This window comes from Sinohyriopsis cumingii, chromosome 1, assembly GCF_028554795.1.
Source record: "Sinohyriopsis cumingii isolate HCF-2022 chromosome 1, ASM2855479v2, whole genome shotgun sequence".
NCBI classification, from domain to species: Eukaryota; Metazoa; Mollusca; class Bivalvia; order Unionida; family Unionidae; genus Sinohyriopsis; species Sinohyriopsis cumingii.
Genome location: NC_142961.1, coordinates 125,437,419 through 125,461,368, shown reverse-complemented (window position 1 = coordinate 125,461,368; position 23,950 = coordinate 125,437,419). Strand labels below are relative to the sequence as shown.

The 23,950-nt window shown below is 36.7% G+C and overlaps 1 protein-coding gene across 4 annotated transcripts in view; it reads left to right on the top strand.

The window, feature by feature from the left end:
• LOC149807821 (tyrosine-protein kinase Yes-like) overlaps positions 1-23,950 on the top strand; it is a 66,412-nt gene that overhangs the window by 16,380 nt on the left and 26,082 nt on the right. The window contains exons 1-4 of one of the 4 annotated variants that reach the window (XM_089970983.1): positions 2,765-2,780; positions 18,800-18,913; positions 20,414-20,597; positions 21,136-21,235. In XM_089970983.1, the coding sequence (XP_089827109.1) occupies positions 20,453-20,597; positions 21,136-21,235 (245 nt within the window). In that variant the 5' untranslated portion in view covers positions 2,765-2,780; positions 18,800-18,913; positions 20,414-20,452. Of the gene's footprint in view, positions 1-2,642; positions 2,781-18,799; positions 18,914-20,413; positions 20,598-21,135; positions 21,236-23,950 lie in introns of those variants that run through there. The other 3 variants (XM_089970974.1, XM_089970992.1, XM_089970966.1) reach the window with 3 other exon arrangements.

Below are 23,950 nucleotides of genomic sequence, written 5' to 3'. Positions count from 1 at the left end.
GTGATTGAGAATGAATCCCTCTTCCATCACCTTGAGAGCCTTAATAATTGTGATTGAGAATGAATCCCTCTTCCATCACCTTGAGAGCCTTAATAATTGTGATTGAGAATGAATCCCTCTTCCATCACCTTGAGAGCCTTAATAATTGTGATTGAGGATGAATCCCTCTTCCATTACTTTGAGGGCTAATAATTGTGATTGAGGATGAATCCCGCTTCCACCACCTTGAGAGCCGTAATAAATGTGATTGAGGATGAATCCCTCTTCCATTACTTTGAGGGCTAATAATTGTGATTGAGGATGAATCCCTCTTCCATTATTTTGAGAGCCTTAATAATTGTGATTGAGGATGAATCCCTCTTCCATCACCTTGAGAAGGGGCCCCGAGTGGCCGAGTGGTCTAAAGCGCTCTTCGTTACGGATCACTGCCATCTCACCTCTGTCTGCGGCGGTTCGAGTCTAAGATTCAGCCAATGTGGGCATGTGAGAAAGCTTGCCAGTAGCTTCTCGTGGGTCGGTGGTTCTTTCCGGGGTTTTCCGGGTTCTTCCTCCACCATTAATACTGGCCGCCATGTATAGCCTATCGTGCTGAAAAATGGCGTTAAACCCCACAACAACAACAACAACAATCACCTTGAGAACCTTAATAATTGTGATTGAGGATGAATCCCTCTTCCATTACTTTGAGGGCTAATATTTGTGATTGAGGATGAATCCCTTTTACATTATTTTGAGAGCCTTAATAATTGTGATTGAGGATGAATCAGTAATTTAATAAATAAGAAATTGGATTGGCAGTTAGCAGCAGTTGATTAACAGTTTTTTGTAGCCTGGTCAATTTATAGATAATACAGACACCATCCTTTGACTCTGGATATACGTTTGTATGGATGAAATGCTCCATACACATTTAATGCCAGAGATATTGATAAAGTTTATTAAAGGTGTTATTAAAATGTCACTGTTGATATACTCTCACATACAACAGGGATGCTGAATTCACTTTATTTGCTGTACAAGACTGACAGATCAGAGGTTTTGACTGGACATACTGTGAGCAACTGGACATACTGTAAGCAACTGGACATCCATCATAAGATATTTCAAATGTCATTAGATTAAGCTGCATTTGATTTATTTAGCCATTAAAGCATAAAATAAACACCTTAATGAAGTGAAGTACAAAAGTTTTTAAGTTTACACATTGTTTCTTTGCTGTGCAATCAGTTCAGGTGCTTGTGGGCTGTAGTGGTTAAAGTTAGGGAGCAGTACTGTAAATGTCAATGATTGTTGTTATTGTAGGGTTTAATGCCATTTTTCAGCACATTGCGGCCAGTATTAATGGTGGAAGAAGAACCCTGGAAAAACCCCAGAAAGAACCACCAATCCACGAGAAGCTACTGGCAAGCTTTCTCACATACCCACATTAGCCAAATCCGAGACTCGAACCCATGCAGACAGAGGTGAGATGTCAGTGATCCGTAATGGAGAACGCTTTAGGCCACTCGGGGCCCCAAATGTCATTGATTGTCTTCTTATAAAGATATTTGTTTGCTACTCAGGGGAAGTCCTGGAATGAGTCCTGCAAATGGAAAAAATGAACCCCAAAACTGAATAATTTCCCCATTGACTGTAGATATTAAAATAAGCAGACCCTACTTCCCTGTGCTTTTCAACGATAAGGCAGTGTGTCAGGACAGAGCAGATCTTTCCAGCAGTATAAGTGTAGCCAAGGCCCCAAAATAATCACAGTAAGAACAATTAACTTTTATTATCATCATCCAGCAAATGTTTGAAGACTGGAGGAGTTAGAGCTCTGCATTAAGGCTTGACCCATATCAGTTAAGAGTTAGGTATATTTGGTATAGTGAGTCTGCTTATATTTTTTAAAAAGAGTAAAGTGGCATAATACAATCTTGTTTGATAAAATTATATTGTTGCAAGAAAGAAAAGAGATTTTTATGAATAAAATGTTTTGATGGAAAGCTAGTATGGTGTAGAAGGATAATACTAACACTGAATTAAAAATGATGCAGTTAATAATTACGTAAATTAGCTTTCTTATTAGTTTCAACTTTGTTTACCTTATGCATCTAGGATCTAACACCTCTGCTGTCATCGCTACTTACTAGACATATGGAGGGTGTGACTAATCCATGACAGTATATCACATTTGGGTACTAATGCTATACAACAGCAGAGCTGGGTCAATATTGTTCACATTTGGGTACTAATGCTATACAACAGCAGAGCTGGGTCAATATTGTTCACATTTGGGTAGTAATGTTATACAATAGCAGATCTGGGTCAATGTTGTTCACATTTGGGTAGTAACGTTATACAACAGCAGATCAGGGTCAACGTTGTTCACAGGTAGTAATTTTGTACAACAGCTAATCTGCATCAACATTGTTCATATTTGGTTAGTACAGGTTATAAACAACAGATCTGGGTCAATATTGTTCACAGTTGGGCAGTACATTTTATACAATAGCTTATTTGGGTAATCGGTATTTACAGTTTTGTCCTACATGTGTAGTACAGGTAAAAAATGTGCAGATAATGCTCAAGACAGGCTGCTTAGGCTGATAAAATAGTAATGACTTGATTGCACAAATGTATATCATTACCTGACAAAGAGTGTTATATACATACATACATACATACTTACCAAGCTATCACTTACTTCCTGGTCAATTGATATATCATGGATGATTGCCAAGTATCGTTATGATGTTGTTCTTCAATACATGTAATGGCTCCTTAGTCATTTTTACGAGGTAAGATTTTTGCCAGTATACCACATTTTGTTTTGCCATAGATAACTGTGAATCTTAAGGCATTTTTTCTGAATACCTGTATATGTATCATCCACAGCATGTCCGTTGAGAACAACCCAGTGACTGTCTCAATACACATGTATGCCTTAACTTTAATTTTTTTTAGACTATAGAAATTGCAACAATTTTAAAATATTGCTGTCAGCAGCGCAGTTAATATATCAACAGTCAGGAGTATGTCTTTGAGTTAGAGCAAAGTGGTGAACCTGGAGGAATCCAATGGTCTTTCATGGGTGATCAAGCCAGTTGGATCTCTTATTACCTCAGCATTCATAATTGTCCTTGTATTGCTCAAAACACTTATTAAAGGATTGTGCAATTTGTGAACATGCAAGACTTGAATCAAGTTATGCATGTTTTGTATAAGGGTTGTCGATGCATTACATTTCCACTTTGTTCAGTTGTTGTTGTCAGGTTTAGCGCCAATTTTCAGCTAAAGGTAGGCTTTACATGGCGGCCAGTGTGAGTGGTGGAGGAAGAACCCGGGAAAACCCGGAAAGAACCTCTGACTCACAAGAAGCTACTGGCAAGTTTTTTCACATATCCACATTGGCCTAACCCGAGACTCGAACCCGCACAGACAGAGGTGAGATGGCACTGATCCATAATGGTGAGTGCTTTAGACAGGGGTGGATTAAGGCTCACTGGTGCCCTAAGCACTGACAAATCTTAGTGCCCCCCTCCTTTCCACGTACACCTGATAAGATAACCCTTGGGTGCACCATGATCAAGAAACAGAACATTATGATCAATTTGCACTAGTTTTATCAATTTTTTTTACAAATCTTCATTGTTTTTTTTTCTTTTCACCCTTTTCTCAACTTTGTGGTGCCCCCTTTGGCCCTGGTGCCCTAAGCACATGCTTAGTCTGCTTAATGGTTAATATGCCCCTGGCTTTAGACCACTAGGCTGCTCATGGCCCCCACTTTATTCAGACAGTTTGAGCTAACCTAATGCAAAATATTTAAACAGCAGCTGTGACACAACAAAGGTATGCATGACAAAAGAGTGCTGATAAAATAGTGATGATGACAAAAGATCGCAAGACAAAGAACTTTAAAAATAATATATTTTAGAAAATAGTCAATTATAGAAAACATTTAAAAAGTTACAGATATTATTTTCACTTATAAACTAATGTCCAAAATTTGACCAATATCACAAATATTACATTAGAAAAATAATTAATATGATGTTATTTTTGTTTGTAATCTAATTTCCAAAATATGAGCATGAAAATAACATGTCTCGGTGTTCGAGTATAAAGTTATATCGCCAAATTATGACCAATCCTACTTAGATAACCCATCGGTGGAATCACTCCATAATTAGGCATGATGGTCAACAGTCTTTTATTCAGCTGAACATACTTCTTCTTTGAATCTTCTGGGTGACAGATCCTGGACTGTTTGGCATTCATTTTCTTTTTAAACCTATCCTTGCTTTAGTTGGAAATGCTCAGTCAACGTGAAAAAAGAAGGCTGATTGCAATCAACAGTTTGTTGAAACGCCCATTGTCATGCTTGCATCAACATGACCATGTATATTCCACATGTCACTGGTAAAGCGAGGAAGATGTCATGAAGGCAGCATTTTGGCGATCCCATACTACTTTCACAGCTCCGGTGGCCTAGTAGTTAGAGCGTCTGCCTCAGATGTGGGAGGTCGAGGGTTCGATCCATGGCTGAGTCATACCAAAGACTTAAAATAATGGTACTAACAGCTACTGACTGGTTGGCCTGGTGTCAGGATAGTGTGACTGGGTGGGGCATCGTGCTACATGTTTACGGCATGATGCCTCAGTGCTGGACATCACTATAAACTGCCACACTGCAGACATCATAGCAGTATAACTTAAAAATTGTTAAAGCTACATTAAAACTCCAAATCACACACACACACACACACACACACACACACACACTACTTTCTCCTACTTCAACTCATTAACACAACAAAGCACACAAATTTTTTCTTAGGAACCCATAGCATCGGCCTGGAGGGACACCAACATTCAATTAAGTGGACCTTTAACATACTTTAATTATGGCAATATATACCTGGCGTTATTGCAGAATGTCCTCCTCCCATGCCACTCTGATGTCCTGGCATAATTGTCATGTATGAAAAAGATGACTGTTCTGCACATCTGTATGTGAGGTGCACAAGTAGACCATGTCTTACTGACTGTTCTCCACTCTGGGGGAGAATGTACCACATTCATATAGAACAGATGAGGTTTTTTTACACGAAAAAGTAAAGTTTACCCCCCACTACATTTCCAACCAAAAAGTTGATGCAGTCATATTCATGGATTTGATTTTGATACATTCCTGTGTTAAAAGTGAAATTAAGCATCTAGCCTGTCCAGTTTAGTATAGGTCGTTGTTGAGTCTGTGAATAGTGTAACAAACGCATCGATGGTTGCAGCAAGACTAAGATTCTGTTAAGTTCTTATTGATAACACTTCAGCATTAGTTGTTGTATTCAACTGAAATTTTGGGACAATATTAATGCATATCAGAATTCTATAACCAATATGATATTATTTGTGTCTCATCTGTTAACACTACACATGGGCTTGACATGTTCTGAAGAACCCATATTTGGATCAAAAGACTCATATTTGGTCTGAATAATATTATTCCAGTAGCTACATGTGATACCACAACCAATAAGGGACAAATGTTGATTCAGCAAATACTTTCCTTAGTCAGAAAGAAAAAAATTGCTACAATATAGGTAACTTCTTTTCATGCTATGACATTGATACATTTAAGTTATGTTAGGTGTAAGAAGGCACTGAATCCTCTGACACTGATACACTTCAATTATGTTAAATGTTAGAAGTTACTATATCCATGACATTGATACATTTATAAATTGTGTTGGATGTAAGAAGGTACTGTTTTGTTGGCATTGATACATTTACATTGTGTTAGGTGTAAGACGGTACTGCAAAATTTAATCCATCATATACAGCAGTTTTGTGGCAGATTAATGTCTGATGTCACAAGGTTGTATCTCCCTTATACTCTATTCTAATCCATGCCATTCAGCTTGAATCTGGGCAAGTTTGTCACAAGGCTGTAACTCCTTTATACTTGTATACTTGTATCTATCCCATGTCATTCAGTTTGAATCTGGGCAAGTTTGTCTCAAGGCTGTAACTCCTTTATACTTGTATACTTGTATCTATCCCATGTCATTCAGTTTGTTGCAGCATGTACATCCTGGAATACAATACTTCCTACACGTACGTGTACTTAAATATTCTCCCCCCCACCCCCACCCCCTTCTCAGCAGCAGTCTTCCACAAGACTACATGATAGGAAGACCTGTACATCGTAACTTCATTTTCAGCAGCTTACTTCAAATAGGTAATTCTGACATAAGCAAAATATTACTGAACTGGTAGAGAACTCTCAGCCATTCCAACAGCTTCCAAGCAATATAGTCTGCTTGAAAAATGTATCCCTGATTGACTTGTGATGTAAAAAGGACACCTTTCAGTTCACATTTCTGCAAATTTAATCAAGTTGAAATGATGGTACTAATATAGAAATTTGAGCTTCATAATTTCGTCATTCATTATCAAAAACAGAAATTAAAGTGGGCACTCTTACAGATTGCCAGTCAGTTGCATTTTTATAAAATGGACTATTTTGATTAAAATGAACTATTATGATTAAAATAGAATATTTTGATTAAAATCGACTATTATGATTAAAATCGACTATTCTGATTAAAATGGACTATTATGATTAAAATCGACTATTATGATTAAAATCGACTCTTATGATTAAAATAGAGTATTTTGATTAAAATAGAGTATTTTGATTAAAATGGACTATTTTGATTAAAATGGACTATTATGATTAAAATAGAGAATTTTGATTAAAATCGACTATTATGATTAAAATGGACTATTTTGATTAAAATCGACTATTATGATTAAAATCGACTATTATGATTAAAATGGACTGTTTTGATTAAAATCGACTATTTTATGATTAAAATAGAGTATTTTGATTAAAATCGACTATTTTGATTAAAATTGACTATTATGATTATAATGAACTATTATGAACCTTTACTTAGGGATTGGACGAAGATCAACAGCTAAACTTTACAAGTTCTAGTGTTTTTTAAAAAAAAAAACTGATGACTTCTGTTTAGCTATTATTGGATTGCAAACTACAAGCAAGATTTACTTCTAAAATTAAAGAGCTTTCTAACTTGCAAAACTATGCACCACTGAAAATGAAGATTTGACAACGGAAGTGCTCCAATAAGCATCTGCGATTTTACAATTTGCAAAAACATATTTACACACTATTATTTGAAAGAATCATGCTTAGTTTAAAATTACTTCATGAGATGTATTAAATTGATTTCATCAGGTCATGAAAATTAACAAAGTAATGGGGACACATGTTTGGAACTAATTTGTTGCTCTTAACATACAAACATGACCTCAGAGTTGGTTGGCATAGGGATAGATAATATCCAAAATTAGGTAGTAAATTGCCAGATAGCAGAGACGCTTGTTTAGTGACTATGGTGCAGAGTGGATTAACAACCAAAACAAAACTGGATTTTATAATACATTGGCTGTTCACAGTAAATCACCATTCACTGTCGGACTTTGATCAGATAATGACTTCATTTTTAGACATTGTAGTTTTTAAGGTAGATGAGTGTCCATCTGTATTGCTGTCCAGGAGATTACCATAGACATTTCACTCTAATATCAAGCTGCTTTTAAGTACCTAATTGAAAAGCTTTATAACTTCTTTTAATATATTGATATTTCACTTTTGTTTCTTGTCTCAGTATCAGTCTTAGGGGATCCACATTATTGATATTTCACTTTTGTTCCTTGTCTCAGTATCAATTCTAGGGAATCCACATTATTGATATTTCACTTTTGTTCCTTGTCTCAGTATCAGTCTTAGGGCATCCACATTATTGATATTTCACTTTTGTTCCTTGTCTCAGTATCAGTCTTAGGGCATCCACATTATTGATATTTCACTTTTGTTCCTTGTCTCAGTATCAATTCTAGGGAATCCACAGTATTGATATTTCACTTTTTTTCCTTGTCTCAGTATCAGTCTTAGGGCATCCACATTATTGATATTTCACTTTTGTTCCTTGTCTCAGTATCAGTCTTAGGGCATCCACATTATTGATATTTCACTTTTGTTCCTTGTCTCAGTATCAGTCTTAGGGCATCCACATTATTGATATTTCACTTTTGTTCCTTGTCTCAGTATCAATTCTAGGGAATCCACAGTATTGATATTTCACTTTTGTTCCTTGTCTCAGTATCAGTCTTAGGGCATCCACATTATTGATATTTCACTTTTGTTCCTTGTCTCAGTATCAGTCTTAGGGCATCCACATTATTGATATTTCACTTTTGTTCCTTGTCTCAGTATCAGTCTTAGGGCATCCACATTATTGATATTTCACTTTTGTTCCTTGTCAGTATCAATCATAATGGAGCCACAGTATCAAACTCCTAATTCATCTGTTGCAGGTTCAATATCTACCCTGTGCCAGCCCAGCCTGTATATCAGCAGCATTTTGTGTCCATGGAAAAGGCACTTAGCTTCCATTACCTCAACATGATATAGTCCATAATGTGTTTAAAGTGCTTTGCCCCCCCCCCCCCCCCATGCATTAATCTGACAGCATGCATTCTGATTGTTGTTGTGAATTGCAGCTGTATAAAGTGCATCTTTTCCATGTCGAATATGATTTACACTAGTGAAGTTGCGTGGAAGTTAGACCAATTCTGCTTATACATATTCTATCTGATATCAAGACAGAATACTTTTGATTGGAGTTTTGAGCATTTCATGATCTTATAAGAGAACTATTACTGTAGAGAAAGAAAGGTTACCTGCACCACATTGTGCATCCACAGTTGATATGACTGTATTTATTTTGGCATCATCACATAATTATTTTTTCACTGGCTGCTTACTTTTGGCTATCCTGTCATAGTAGAAGGTCAAGGTCAATACAACAATTACTTTGGCATCCATGTGCTTGTGTTTACCTACAACCATGTGTCCAAGCACACATGGGTGGGGTGGGGTGGGGTGTTATCTTAATGTTTCCTTTTTATTGTTCATGTTAATTATAATGAGAAAGTGTGATGCCATGCACCTGGCAGTCTCTTGCAATGTTTACTAAATCCACTATGTGAAAACTCACAAAACTTTTATAATCTCATCTGTGATAACCATCTGCAAAAAGAGCATAATTCTATGGTTACCTCAACTGCGGTTTCTTTGAGGGGGTCAGTGTCATATTTACAAAAGATGTCAACTGCATTGATAGTTTTGATAACTGCAGTGACCATGAAAGACTATTTCCTGATGACGGCTTATACATGTGGTCACATCATAAAGACATAATATAATGTATCAGTTTAGTTCTCTGCAGCGAGTCCCTGCTTTCATTACCTCCAATTTTAGATTACCTGACCAGTGACCTTAATGACTACTGAGCTTATTGTATATCTGTGTGTCTGTTGTCCATTGGTCATTATTTGCTTGTTACCACTTAGGAGGCCATAGTTATGATCTGATTTTGATTAAACATGACTTGCAGGTATATCAAGATGCTGTAAGAGTTTGATTATAGGCATGCTACACATGTCAGTGATTTGATCTTGTATCTGATTGCCTGTACTCATTACCACACTAGAGGCAGTATTCTTCATCTGATTGCCTGTACTCATTACCACACTAGAGGCAGTATTCTTCATCTGATTGCCTGTACTCATTACCACACTAGAGGTAGTATTCTTCATCTGATTGCCTGTACTCGTTACCACACTAGAGGCAGTATTCTTCATCTGATTGTTTAATAAACTTGGTAAATATACTTAATTATCACCATGTTCAGTTAGTTTTATTATCTGCACATATTATTGAAAGTAGTTTCAATTGGAAATAGTTCTCAAATTGTATCTAATTTAAAAAAAAAATTGCTTTTCAGATTCTAGAGCATTTGTTTCATCTCTCTCACTCTTCTCTTGTACCATGAGGATTAAAATGAATAATTCTTTTTATTATTGCAGGCTAGGATAAACTCCATATAGTACTGTAATTAAGGATCTGAATTTCTTTACACAATTATATTTGTTTGCAAGTGACTGTGTTTTTTTTCTTCTGACATTGATTTTGCTCCAGTAAGAACATATTTTTTTGCAAAAGACATATCTTAGTCTAAATATTTTTTAGTAGAGAATTATTTCTAAAACCTTTGACACTTTTGAAGTTCTTAAATATTTGGAAGCAAGTTTGATAGTTTGGTGCAATGGACATTTGTCATTTTTAAGTTATCACAAGTAATTGACATTATTTCTGAGGGGCCCTGAGTGGCTGAGTGGTCTGAAGCGCTCTCCATTTCGGATCACTGCCATCTCACCTCTGTCTGCATGGGTTCGAGTCTTGGATTCGGCTAATGTGGGTATGTGAGAAAGCTTGCCAGTAGCTTCTCGTGGGTTGGTGGTTCTTTCTGGGGTTTTCCTGGGTTCTTCCTCCACCATTAATACTGGCCGCCATGTATAGCCTATCGTGTAAAGAAACATGGAATTAAACCCTACAACAACAACAGCAACAACATTATTTCTGTCATTTCAATTCAGGGCCATTACTCACAATTTATATTTGTTATTTCTAGCATTTAATTTAGAAAAATATCCCAATATACTATATCCTAAAGGCACTTTCAGATTTAATTACTAAGTTTAAAGAAACCCATAAAGCCTAAAAATTACAACTGTGAAATATAATTTATATTTATAAGAAAGGCATGTGACTCTTTGGAAACAAAATTAAAGTTTGGTCTGTAATTTTAACTTTTAAAGATCTTCGCTGACTTCAGTTATGGGCAAGAGTCTATGAACAAGTGTTATTCCATTATCTTTTCCATATACTGCATGGACTATCCGCTTTTGGTGTAAATTTTGTCCTGGATTTTCATTTTCAAAATCCTACATTGGGCTTGGCCTATAATGGATTGTAGGTTATGGCCCTTGGATGAATGCACCCTCCCACTTCATAGAATAGGGGAGAGGGCTAGGACATTCCAGTAGAATTGAAGTAGAAGGTATCTAAGCCAAATGGACGAATGGGTCGGGGGCAAAGACCAGCATCCACTGTAAAGGTTTATAAAAATGTCAAAGGTTTCAATTGTCCCTCCTGAACAGAAAGATGATGATATGTACTGTATTTATTTAATCCTGTTATTGCTTTGAAAATTTGTTGGTTTTTTTTTCATGATAATTTAATAATGGAAACTAATTTTAAAAGCCATATCATAATTAAATCATATTTGTAATATTCCACAAATGAAAAAGTAATTAAATTTGAAACATTTTATTATAACAGATGGTTAAATGAAAAACACTTCAGTAGTTACTCTAATTCTTCTTTTTATTTTGTCACGCATTTCACAAAGTCCATTTTTTTCTCTCACATGAACCTGAGGGATTAATCATAACCACTTTCACTTTTATCACATGAACCAGGGTGATATGATTCATAATCACAGTCACCTTTATCACATGAACCAGGGTGATATGATTCATAATCACAGTCACCTTTATCACATGAACCAGGGTGATATGATTCATAATCAGTCACCTTTATCACATGAACCAGGGTGATATGATTCATAATCACAGTCACCTTTATCACATGAAACAGGGTGATGAATAATAATCACTGTCACTTTTATCACAAGAACCACGGTGATGAATCATGAAAATCATTGTCACTCTCCTTGTCATCGTGACCTAGATTTTCCTTCGATTCAGTTACGATGTGATGATATAATATCTTGTCATATTTGATTCTTTTATTATCATTTTTCTTCTTTGATTGTCATTTCTCCAAAATTACTTGTTTATAAAAACTTCAAATTTCTTTAATATATTTTTTTAATATCATTTACGCTTAAAGAGACCTGGTGGTTTCCAAATCAAACTGACAAAGTAAGTTTTCTTTTTTTATTGACCCATCTCTGTCACTGTTGTTCAGATGCTTAATTCAGGTCACTGTAACTCATGCAGTTGTTCAGTAGTCTTTGACCTTACAGATGAGTTGTGAAGGGAGATAAGACCAGCATAGTTGTTCTGTTATCTAACCAACTTACACTGCCAAACAACTTTGACATAGTTGTAGACATCTATAAATGCTACATAGATATGTGAATAAATGAAGCCAGTTTTTATTCTTTGACAAGAGCTTGCCACAGCTCTGATATTTAACCATGATTTATTGAGTGCCTTTAGTTAGGGTGACATACAATTAATTTATTGCAAGTATTTTGTGCAAAAACAATAGCCAGTACCAAGTCACAGTTAAACAGGTGATTTGTCTGGCTCCCAGTTGTCAAGGATTGCTCTGATGGAAGTAATATTGAATTTGTTTCCAGATTGTAGCCAGTTGCTAGTTTGGATAAACGTGACACTTGAAATGGGACTGATAACAAATCTTGGGTTATGTGTATTTAACTTCCCTAATATTGCCAAGTAGTATTTTGTAATAATTACATTCATACATGTGTGTACATCCTCCATGTAAAGAACTTAAAAGTGTTAGGTAGTGTTTCTCACAATCCCATTGCTTGCGTGAGTGTGTTTGGCAGTGGTTGGTGCATTTTGATTTCGTCTGTGCATTAGTCTGTACCAGGAAGCCTTTTAAGCAATATTGCACAAAATGCATCGAACATAGACAAAGAAATTTAGCAGGCTTACTTGTATCTCTATGTAGGTGACATAATTGGATTTCTTTGGCTATTATTAAAATTTTTACACAATTTTGAACTTCCTGTACTTTTCGGACAATAGTCTTTGTTTGCACGAGTAGGCAAAAACCACTGAATGTAGACAAATTAAATTAGATATGTATGTTTCTATTCATTTGAAGATAAAATGATTAGATTTTCAGGCCATAATGTCAATTTTTTTTCTTCTATTTTTACCCATTTTTGAGCTCTTGTACATTTTACTAAAATCTTGCTTGCACAATGAAGCAAAAATTACTTAGGTAGATATAATGAAATTTGGTATGTATGTGGAGTGCGTAAGTGTTGTACAAACACAAATGTTGTCATTTTTGGTTTAGAACTTTTTTAACTTCCTTGACTTTTTTATACAAAAACCTTGTTAGCATGATTAAATAAAAACCTTGCAAAGTCGACAAGTAAAATTTGGTTGGAATGTTTATGTAGAGAACCAGATTAGATTTTTTGATGTAATTATAGAATTTTTCAGATCTTTGAGTTTTCAGTTATTAACTTCTCAGGACAGACTTTTTAGTGTGTACAGGGTGTATATTGGTCCAGACATGCATCTAGTTTTTCATCTTTTTATTCTCATGTTCTTTACAGTAATCTGATTCATTTGTGAAATTTTTCATTTTATATAATTACAGAGAGGAAAATAATGCCAACATTATAGAGGGGAAAATACATTAGCAATAATGCCAACATTATAGAGGGGAAAATACATTAGCAAATGATAAGTCCTATCCAGTAAATTTAGGAAGTTGTGGAATGTAAGCATATTGTATTATCATGTGCTTTTGTTTTCAAGAAAGGGAGATTACAGAGGTTATGACTCATCTGTGTGGAAATGCATGCATGAAGATGTACATGAAGTCATACAGCCTCTCTCAAGTCATTTAACGTAATGTATGGCTTGTAGTTTTTGCTGTTTATTTTGTCTTGCCTGCCTTGGTAGAAGCTTGACAATGATCACTTAGGTATCTATAAATACTTTCAAATATAAATATTCTAATTTATTTCAGTCCATACATGTTACATTTGTTAAAATAAATTCTCAGAATGAATAATTGGAGAACAAAAATTAATTGTAATTTCAGCTAAGTGAATATGCATGAAAAATTAGTATAGTGGTGACTAGATGTCTGGTTGGTGGTAAATGAAAATGATGCAAAGTTGACATCCAGTATGGATGGGTTCTTTGACAGGTATCTGAAGAGCATTGTTATTGTCAATTCTGCTGAATGGAAAGTCATATTGACATGGGTTTTCGTGAGAATATGTCATTTTTGTGTATGGTTGGTCCTGAAGGTAAAATAAATGGTGTCAAGTTGACGTCCAAGATAGCAGTCTTAAAAGTCTTGTATAATGCTAGTTAATGATTGATGGTCATATTAACATGAGGGTTTTCACCAAAACTCTAATTGTAATGAGTAGTTTAAATGATAATGGTGCTGATCTGACATCTGACATCCAATATAGCCACCATGACAGCCATCTTGAAAATTTTGTTATTACTAGTCCACCTAAAACAGAAAGTCATAACCATATCGTGTTTTCACCCTAGTGTCTAGTTGATTTTAACTCTTTACCTTATGTGACCGCATATATGCAATGCAAAAAATAGCCTTGTATCCCCAGAGACTTGTTTATAACTCTAACAATACTCTCTCTGTTCCTGTTGACTCGTACACGTGTTTTTGCCTAAGGGTTGGGAAACTCCAGAGACGCATGTAAACATTTCATATTATTAAAGCTTGCATTGGATGAAATTGTAAACATTTGGTCTTTTTAACAATATTTTTATCCAGTGGTAAGGATATCAATGAGGCTGACACAACTCTTGTTGTTATTATACATCATTAATTATTTTGTCATCCAATAAATTTCTAATCTTGTTTCAGAAATTTATTTTAGTATGTCACAAACTTTGGGGGAAAAGTGGGGGTTATAAGAAGGCAACTTGGGACATGCACAATATGTCCAGTTTGTTGCCTATATTCTGACAGTACCTGAAACCCAGCTGAAAAAGCATGTGTACATATAAAAGGAGGAAGTGTGTACTTCTTCTCTCCCTATGCATCTTTAAAATTTCAGAGTGCATATACTGTAACTGGGATTGAGTTTGTCTCCCACAGTAAAAGAAGGAGAAATAGCACTTTCCCAGAGACAACTATGGTTACCACCCACGAAGAGGTAACTGTCTTCTTTTTGGATAAAATGCAGTCCACAGAAATAAAAGAGAGCAGCAGGAACATTCCCAATAAAGATAGTTTGTGTTCTAAGAAGAGGGCAGTGGCAGCATTTATCATTGAGGGATACAAGTTTGCTGGGATCAGATGTGTGCTCCACCACCAGTTAGGTGAAGTACCATCCAGGGCACAAGCAAAGTTTTACCCCAGGAGTCTGATTACACCCCCCCCCCCCTTCAGTGGAGGGTTAACATTCTCGAGTTATCCAAGGTCATTTGAGTAGCTTGTGCCACTCCGAAGGTACTGGTTACAGGACACTGGGTGCCGTTTTATTGGGGGCTAGTTATGAGTCATGATACTGGGCACTGCACATAGAGAATATTTGCCAAATCTAGGTACAGAGTCATTGATCTGATTGAACCACCCTGTTTCCATATTACCCAGTTATCCAGTTACAGGAACAGAGCATGCAGTTATAGTATGCAAGTTAAATGGAAAGGAGATTGGATTGGACCAATGTCCCCTTCTTCCCCATGTTCCTTCTAAATCCTTCTGGGATGTGGAGTTTCCCCTTTCAAGGGAGAGATCATCCTGTACTGCCTTGAATGGCTTCTTTATGGTCCCATGAAGACCACTACATGTTACTTGGGAGGAGGCATCATGGAAGGAGAGGGTTAGTCACCCGTACCCGAAGACAGGGCTCTCCTTATCAGCTGTGAGCTGGGTAATTTACCTGGCTACTTTTACTGTACACCTGAGTATTTTTAAGCAAAAAAACCCTGTATCCCTGTTGGGAGATGTCCCACAAACTCCCCGCCTGTTTGGCAACTTACTCTCCATGTTTGTATTTAATGGAAGACCATGCAAAGAGGCCTAGGAGGGATGAGAAAACTTCCTGTCCTTCAGTTATGGATAGTTTAGTCAGAATCACAGAATATCTTTGTCCCTGCTTCACAGCCTTCCTCAAAGAGGGATCATTCCAGGTTTAATACTCCTCTATACCACAAAGGGTTTGGAACAGGATAATGATAAAGCCTTGTCTGTCATAGTGCATTCTCAGGTATTGATGATGATCAGAAGTAGAGGGTTCAGCCTTCCCTCCTAGGATCACCAAAGCCCTTCCTACCAATCATCTCAGGTGGTCAGAGAAGAAGAGACATAGTCTTTTGAAAAGGTCATAAATGAAGTCTACCGCCTTCTTCCCCATGATTTGTGCCATAAGCCTTAAGGCATTGGTGACACAGTGATTCTGTTTAGCTCAGAAAGACTTTCTGGATCAATGCCTAGACCAGATCTGTTCTTGCTTCCTTATTCATCTCTGGTGGGAGCATGTGCACGGAGGTTGGGCAAAGAATATGAATTGGTGAGGCAAAATAAAGGGTGGTCAGTCCCTGAAAGCTATTCTGAGACCCAAGCAAGGGGGTGAGGTGCATTATTAGGGATGCCTCACCTCTCCTGCAGTGCATCACTCTTCATTACAAGTAGGTGCTTGATTTGGGTTTTCCATAATGAAGGAGGTTTTACAGCTACAATTCAAAGAACTTCCTCCTCTCTCAAGGACACATATCTTCATCAGTCAACTATATGCAAACTAAAGGAAGAGGTACACAACATTCTTAGGAAGGGCATAGGTTTCCAAACATACAATTGCTAGGATTTTACTCCTGGAATTCTCTATGATCCACTTTTGACAGCCACTAAAAGTGGTGGTACAAACAAGAGAAAATTCTAACTGGAGTTCCATTGCACAATTCAAAACCCCATTCTTATCTGTACACTGACATGTCAGATTCAGAGTGTGGCAGTCATCTAGAGCCAGATGGAGTACTTCTCCAGGGTCTTTGTTCCCAGGAACAAAGTCTCCTCCACATCAACAAAATTAGAAATGAGAGCTGTTCTCTTCGCCTTCAAAGGGTGCTTAGATCAAGTCAGGGGTCATTGTATGATGGTCTTCTCAGACGACACATCGGCAGTTGCATACCTCAGACAGTAAGGAGGCATTCATGTATTTTCTTTCTACATGGAGGTTTGGAACCTCTGCTGGACAGCTTCAGGAGGAATTGCACTCCACGTTCATTACATTAACAGGAGGACAAATATCATAGTGGACAGTTTGTCGAGGACAGGCAGGGTAGTTCTAACAGAATGGTCCTTGCATCAAGCAGTTGCAGAGTCCTTGTTCTATAGAAGGATGTCTGCAGTTAAGCAGGACTTACAGCAGTTTGACTTTTTTTGTGTTCTTGCAAGAATCTTCCCTTAATAGTGCCATCTCTGATAGAGATCACCAGTCTGAATTGCAACTTTGTCGGGGATGATCAGGATAAACACCTATGCTCAGTTTGGGAACTTGGGTTCTTTTTGGCATCTTCAGAAGGAAGAAAGAATGGTAGAAACCTGCTTTCCTTCCCTTAAAGGACTCAGCTGATATTTCAGCATCCACCATCCCTAGATGGATTTTACTCACTACATAGCGAGCTTATTAGTGACTCATTGAGAGAGGCCTTTCATTTATGAGAGGTAAAGCTATTGCTACTTCTTGGGCCTATCTGTTTTGCACCCTAGGGGGACATTTTGATGGTAGCATTTTGACAATCTCATACTACCATCTGTCCATTAGTACAAGTTATTACTAGTACTCCTTACCTACTTGGAGGATTGCCATGAAACTTTACACACATTCATCCATGGTCAAGTTTGTCCTAATGAAAATGTTGCTCAGACATCTATAATGGCTGCTACAGTGGCCATCTTGAAAAATCTTGTTATCACTATTCCTCTTAACTGAATGGTCATATCAACATGGGGTTTTCACTAAATACTTCTTATGATGTTTAGCTGGTCCTAAATGAATTGGTGTTGATCTGACATTCAATATAGCCACCATGGCAGCCATCTTGAAAATTTTGTTATAGCTACTCTTCCTGAATGGATGGTCGTATCAGAATGGGATTTTCACCAGAAGACTTCTTATGTTGCTGTATACCTGGTCTTAAATAAAAATGGTGCTGATCTGATATCCACTATGGCCACCATGGCAGCCATCTTACATTTTTCTTTTATCACAACTCTTCTTGAACAGAATGTCGTTTTGATGTGGGTATTTCACTAGAAGACATCTTATTACATGTACATCCAGTTGGTCTTAAACGAAATGAAAATGGTGCCAATTTGACCTCCAGTATGGCTGCCACAGCATTTGGAATATGGGGTTATATCATGAAGGCATTGAGTAATTAGATAATAAGCCAGGTCCATGCATATTAATGAGGTGATCTTATATCTAATTGGCTGAGTGTGTTGAGAAAGGGGCATTATGTGAAACTAAAAAAGTGGTAATGGTAATACATATTTGCTACAGATTTCTAGTTCACATTTAGGTATTATTTTTTGGAGGGTGTGTGTGTGTGATTTGGATTTTTAACATAGCTTTAACAATTTTTCAGTCATATTGCTATGATGTCTGCAGTGTGGCAGTTTAAAGTGATGTCTAGCACTGGGGCAACATGCTGCAGACATGTAGCATGATGTCCCAATCAGTCACATTATCCTGACAAACAGTCCTAACACTAACGTTGTAATACTGAGTGCCAAGCAAGGCAACTGTTAGTACCATTTTTATATCTCTTTGGTATGACTCTGCCAGGGTTCGAACCCACTACCTCCCACATCTGAGGTGGATACTTTAATCACTAGGCCACTGGAGCAGTCTTTTTTGGGGGGGTTGATGGCCTCAAGGGCAATACAGAGGCCCATAGAGAGTTGTATAGTGCTGTGTAAATTTCCCCCAGTACCTATATAGAATATGTTTAAATCATGCAGAATTCACAATTTCAGCGTTTTACTCCTGAAAATTTAATTTCAAACTGATCCTATTTTTTCCAAAATGAGTCAAGGCCTTATTCTCAGTCACCAAAGGCAAATCCCCAATAGTTTTCTCATGATTGCGTTTTGCAGGCCACAACTGTTCTACATGACCACTGAAACTAATAATAGACAAACCTGCCCTAGAGGTTACCACACTAAGAGTGCCTGCCTTCATTTTTGTAGTTTCAAGGTCCATTACACCAGGTGAGTGTAGAAATAAATCTTTATTAAGAAATGACCTTTTGTCCAAAGTCACTTTTCTTCCTTACCAAAGGTGGCAGTTTTGAAACTCTTTTTACTTCTGTGAACTTGAACAGAATGACAATTTACTTTGAACAAGGGAGATATATTTTATGTAGAGAGGAGTGTACATGTAGGAGGAAGTTGTAGTGTACCTTTATTCCCTTGCTCTTAGTAGCTTTGAAACGTTCTTGTTGATTACCTGATACACTCAACATACACAAATATGCATATAAGGGAGATAAAGGAAGTACAAATACTTCGTCCATTATCACCTTGAAATCCATGGGAGAGTACACTTCTTTATAGTGAAACCAATTTATACTGAAGAAAATTATGCATATAATCTTACTTTCACTTCATAAAATGGGATCCATTAGGCAAAAAAATATATATTTATTTCTTTTCAGTTAACTGTCGCTATTCTTATTGGCAACCCTAGCACTTTTCCCCATGGTTAGAAAAAAGTCCATAAAGAAATCATATAAAATATATCAGTGTGTTTTTAAATAAAAACAAATGACCTGCTTACCCTCATTTTAAAACCAGTGCTATAGGAAACAATTTTTTTTTGGCCCTAACATGCTTGTCATAAAACAGAAACTGTTAGAATAAGTCCCTTATAGTGAGGGAGTGTTGTATATGCTATTGTTGTACGTCTTATTATGACAGAAATCAGTTTGTAAGGCATTTTTTTTTTGTACAATAGTTTAGATAAGATAGCCTTAGGATTTTCTTGATATTGTTTTGCACTTCTATGTATATGTAAATAATGAAGAAAAAAAATAATACATGTACACAGGATGCCTCTGTAGGATCTACATAGACTAAGAAACTGTGCATTAAATTATAACCTTGAAACAGTGTTTCCTCATAGTTCAGATGTGCTTGGCAACCCTGAATTGATTTTTTCACCTTTTCAAAAACAACTTAATTTTTGTCTTCCTAAGAGCATCTCCAGTAAAGAAACATTACATAGTTTTACTTATCAGCTCTATAATGCTATACTATGAAACTTTGTACAGTCACCGGTAAAATGTATCATTACAGTATTTTTTACTAATTTCTAAAAATATTGTACCATTACACTAAATATACACAAATCATAGATTATATTTGTAAGCCTTACCTTTGTTTGTATTATTAAATTTGCCAGTATTTAGGAAATTTCCCATATTTTATTAAAAAATGAAAAGTGAAATGGTCCAACCTCCATTTTTTAGTTTTTGAATATTCTCTGCTGCATTTAAGGAACCTGATGCAGTTTCACCTGTAAGCTGTAATAATAAGTGTTGTAAAATTGTAATGACTTGCTGCTTCAGATGTTAACCCATTGTGGGCTGGCATGTCATCCATGTGAATCATTTCCACTCTCTAGCTTCGTGCCAGAAAAATGAGGTTATTCTCTATGGACCAATAATCAGGTCAATAAGACTTTTAACATTGGTTTTTTTGTTATTCTAGACCACCAGCAGCAAGTGTCAGAAAAAGTATGCTGTAACCATGGGATGTATCGACTCAAAATCCTCCCACCCTTTGTCACCCCCACCATCTGCAACCCAGATCAATGGAACTGTATCACTGTCAGGTATAAACGTTCAAGTGGGTGATACGTCAAGACCACTCCCATCAACACCGCTGAAAAAGGGTTTGTACTTTCCCATTTGGTTTTTCTTTTTTTCATGCTTAGAATCAGAACCAGGACAGTGTTTGAAAATTATCAGTCTGCACATGAGTGTCCATTCCAGTCAGTGTGGAAAATTTTCCAAAGACAAAATTGCTTTGATACCCCTGAGTCACAAGCAGAAATGCATGTGGACCTATTACAGTCCTTGTGCAGTCTGCACAGACTGTCTCCATTAAAATTGTCGGCTCATAATTTCTTACAGAACTGACAGTAGACTATACTAGTTATTAAAGAAGCAAACTTTCTGTGCATCATTCAAGCAACTTGTAATAAATGCAGTTTGATCAATAACTTGCTATTGTTTGTTTTTTTATAGAAGAAAAAAATTGTAAGAAATCAAACTGTGCCTTATGTAGATGAAAAACATCTCTTGGAAGTTAAGAAAACAATAAACATTCGGTATATATGTTAGAAATAGTGCTAAATAAAGCATTTGTCTGATAGAATATCATCTATAGTGCACAATACAATTTTAACAGTTTGCAATTTCTTTCAACAGAACGGCTTTACTACAGGGCGTTATATGACTTTGATGCAATCAATGATGATGATTTGTCTTTCAAGAAAGGTGATAGATTGGAAGTGGATGAGGAAGCTAGGTAGGTAGTTTGTCTATTTGCTGTGGGTTTTCTGATCCATTCACAGTATAGTGTTTTTAATGGTCACTAGCACATTGGACTGAGAGCACACGAAGCAGCTAGTGCATCAGTGCCCATATATAAGCCTATAGTCACTATTATCATGAAGGCAAATAATTATAATTTTAAAACAATTAACATTTATAAAATATCTGAAAAATTTAGACAAGAATTAAACTGTCTGCAACATGTAACATGTTGCGGGTACAAATGTTGACTCAGTTATATGGATACATGTTCTTTCAGCAACTATTTTTGACACCAGTTCTTTTGACAATGCCATTAGCTAATGTAGGAGTGGGAAATTATTGTAAATTACTGTGTTCATTATTTATCATTTGTCCTTAGATGAAAGTGATAAGTTCTGCATGTGCAAGATGGTAGGTTACAGAATAAATACAGTATAATACAAGCATTACAAGACATAGTGAATCAAGACAACAGGGTAAAAACACAAATTCCCTTCTTCCATAAAGGTCTTTTCCTATTTCCAATTTGATAGCCAGTCTGATTGTTGCCTTGCTATATCTAGACCTGACTTTCCATCTTTCTCTCTCCAACATATCTGCCATCTTCCTCAAGACTTTGTTACGTCTCCATTGGTATCTCCCTTGGTCCAAGGCAACCTGATGTGATAACAGGATATGCTGGAGTTTAGCTCTTTTCTGGCATAAGGGAACAGGTGGGATCATCTGTCAGGTTCCATGCGTTAGATATACTGGCAACAGAAGCAGATAATGTACAGACCAAAGCAGGAACTGGATTTGCAGTGGTTCATATTGCCAAAGGTTTATACATGTGGGTTTTTTCTTGGGTAGTTGCCATCTTGTCCACATTGCTTGGGCACCCATCTTCATCCTCACCTCCATAGGTTTCTTCCTGGACCATGATACATCAGTCTGCTGTGCTTGATTCCTTTCTTCCCTGGAGTTTCATTGATCCTAGCCATTCTTGTCCTTTATTGGTCACAACAGTATTCTTATGCTCCAGTCTGTTCTCAGATTCATTCAAGTTGCTGATGAACCATTTTCTTCTATTCTGGCACCAATTATTTTCTTGTCCATTGAGTCCCTCAGAATTATCAGAAGTCACCTTGTATTCCTTAACCAATGATGTTAGGGCAAATGTAGTTTGCATGACATGCTGTTTAGACCAATTATGGTAAATGATGGAGGAACACCTAGCCATCTGCTCAGGTGTTTGTTGATGACCTGTTCTTGTTTCTTGAATGAGAAGATAGGGATTGTATTCACCATAAGTGGTCATGAGTGCCTTGGAAGAAACCCATTTTTATACATTCATACCTTTAACTTTCCAGGGAGGCATGATTTTACATAAACCCTCTTCCATCTGTTGTTTCAGTTTATGTCCTCTTTTCTTGCCTGAAATGCTGGCATCAAACCACTTTCCTAGGCACTTGATTGAATTACTGGTATGTGCTATTGATGGGGTGTTTTCTTGTATCCTCTGGTCTTTGACACTTTCATTCTTAGCAACCGTGCACCTCGACTGTTTTGCCTTGAATTCATTCTGGGCTATGTCACTGTATCATTGGGGCTGCAAGAGTACATCACCCCTGACTGTGTATGTATTTGTGTTGTAACAGTCTTGTCATCCAGAAATCCCGAAGGGAGTCTGAATCCTAACAGAATTCTCTTTTTTGCAACCTTGATGACAAAATTCATTCTCATTACAATAGTATAATGGAAACGGTACAACCCATGATAATTACTTCTCCAGTCTCTCTTATGCAGAGGTGAATCTTTCTGTTCAGAACCTCAGGTGAATATTACCAAAGGACCTCATCACATGCTTGGAGACATGGCCTGGTATAGAATAGTATTTCAGGGCCACCATCAGTTTTCCATGGGCAAGTAAATGAAACTATTGTCTGTATAAAACACGTACTTGTCCATAATTTCCTTGTTAAAAATATAGTGGATCAGTTAAAATGTTTACTTTTATTAAGCTGCACCATCTAAAATGTATACAGTATGACTCCATGACATATAATATACTGGATATTTCAGCTTGTCTTATTTATGGACATTTATGGCCAGGCTCTACAAACATAACAAGAATTCATTCTTGGTCTATAACAAGTAGTATCTGTAAGGATGAATATGAATTTAGCTCTGGACACATTATCCTTGACATTTTTCTTTGGGATGTCAGATGCAACTGTTGATGAAATCTTTGATGCAGCTCTGTCGATGTGATCAGTTCCAAGTTCAGTTCCATTTTTTACTTGACCCTCACAAAGAAATTTGGTCTGCAATACATTTTTTCTTTTATGCTATGTCCTATGCTATGCTAAACAGCCTCTAAATCACCCTCACTGCTTCTAAATCACCCTCACAGCCTCTAAATCACCCTCACTGTCTTTCTTTTCAGATTTGGCCTTTTCATTATCAAATTTTAATTGCTATGTATTGTGCTTTGCACTTTTTAGTATTTTATCTTTTCTTGTGATAGTCTGTCCTGCAAATGATCCCCTGGTTTTACTATGTATAATTCTTGAGTTATTGAGTCGATCAACATGATGTCTTCCAAATGGCACTAGCCACATACCTTAAATCATTTTATGTTGTTACTGAAATTAGTGCATTGGTCTGGGTACCAGATTAGTTGAGTGTGTATAATGTCTCTTTTGACAGTCATCATCCTTATTTACTT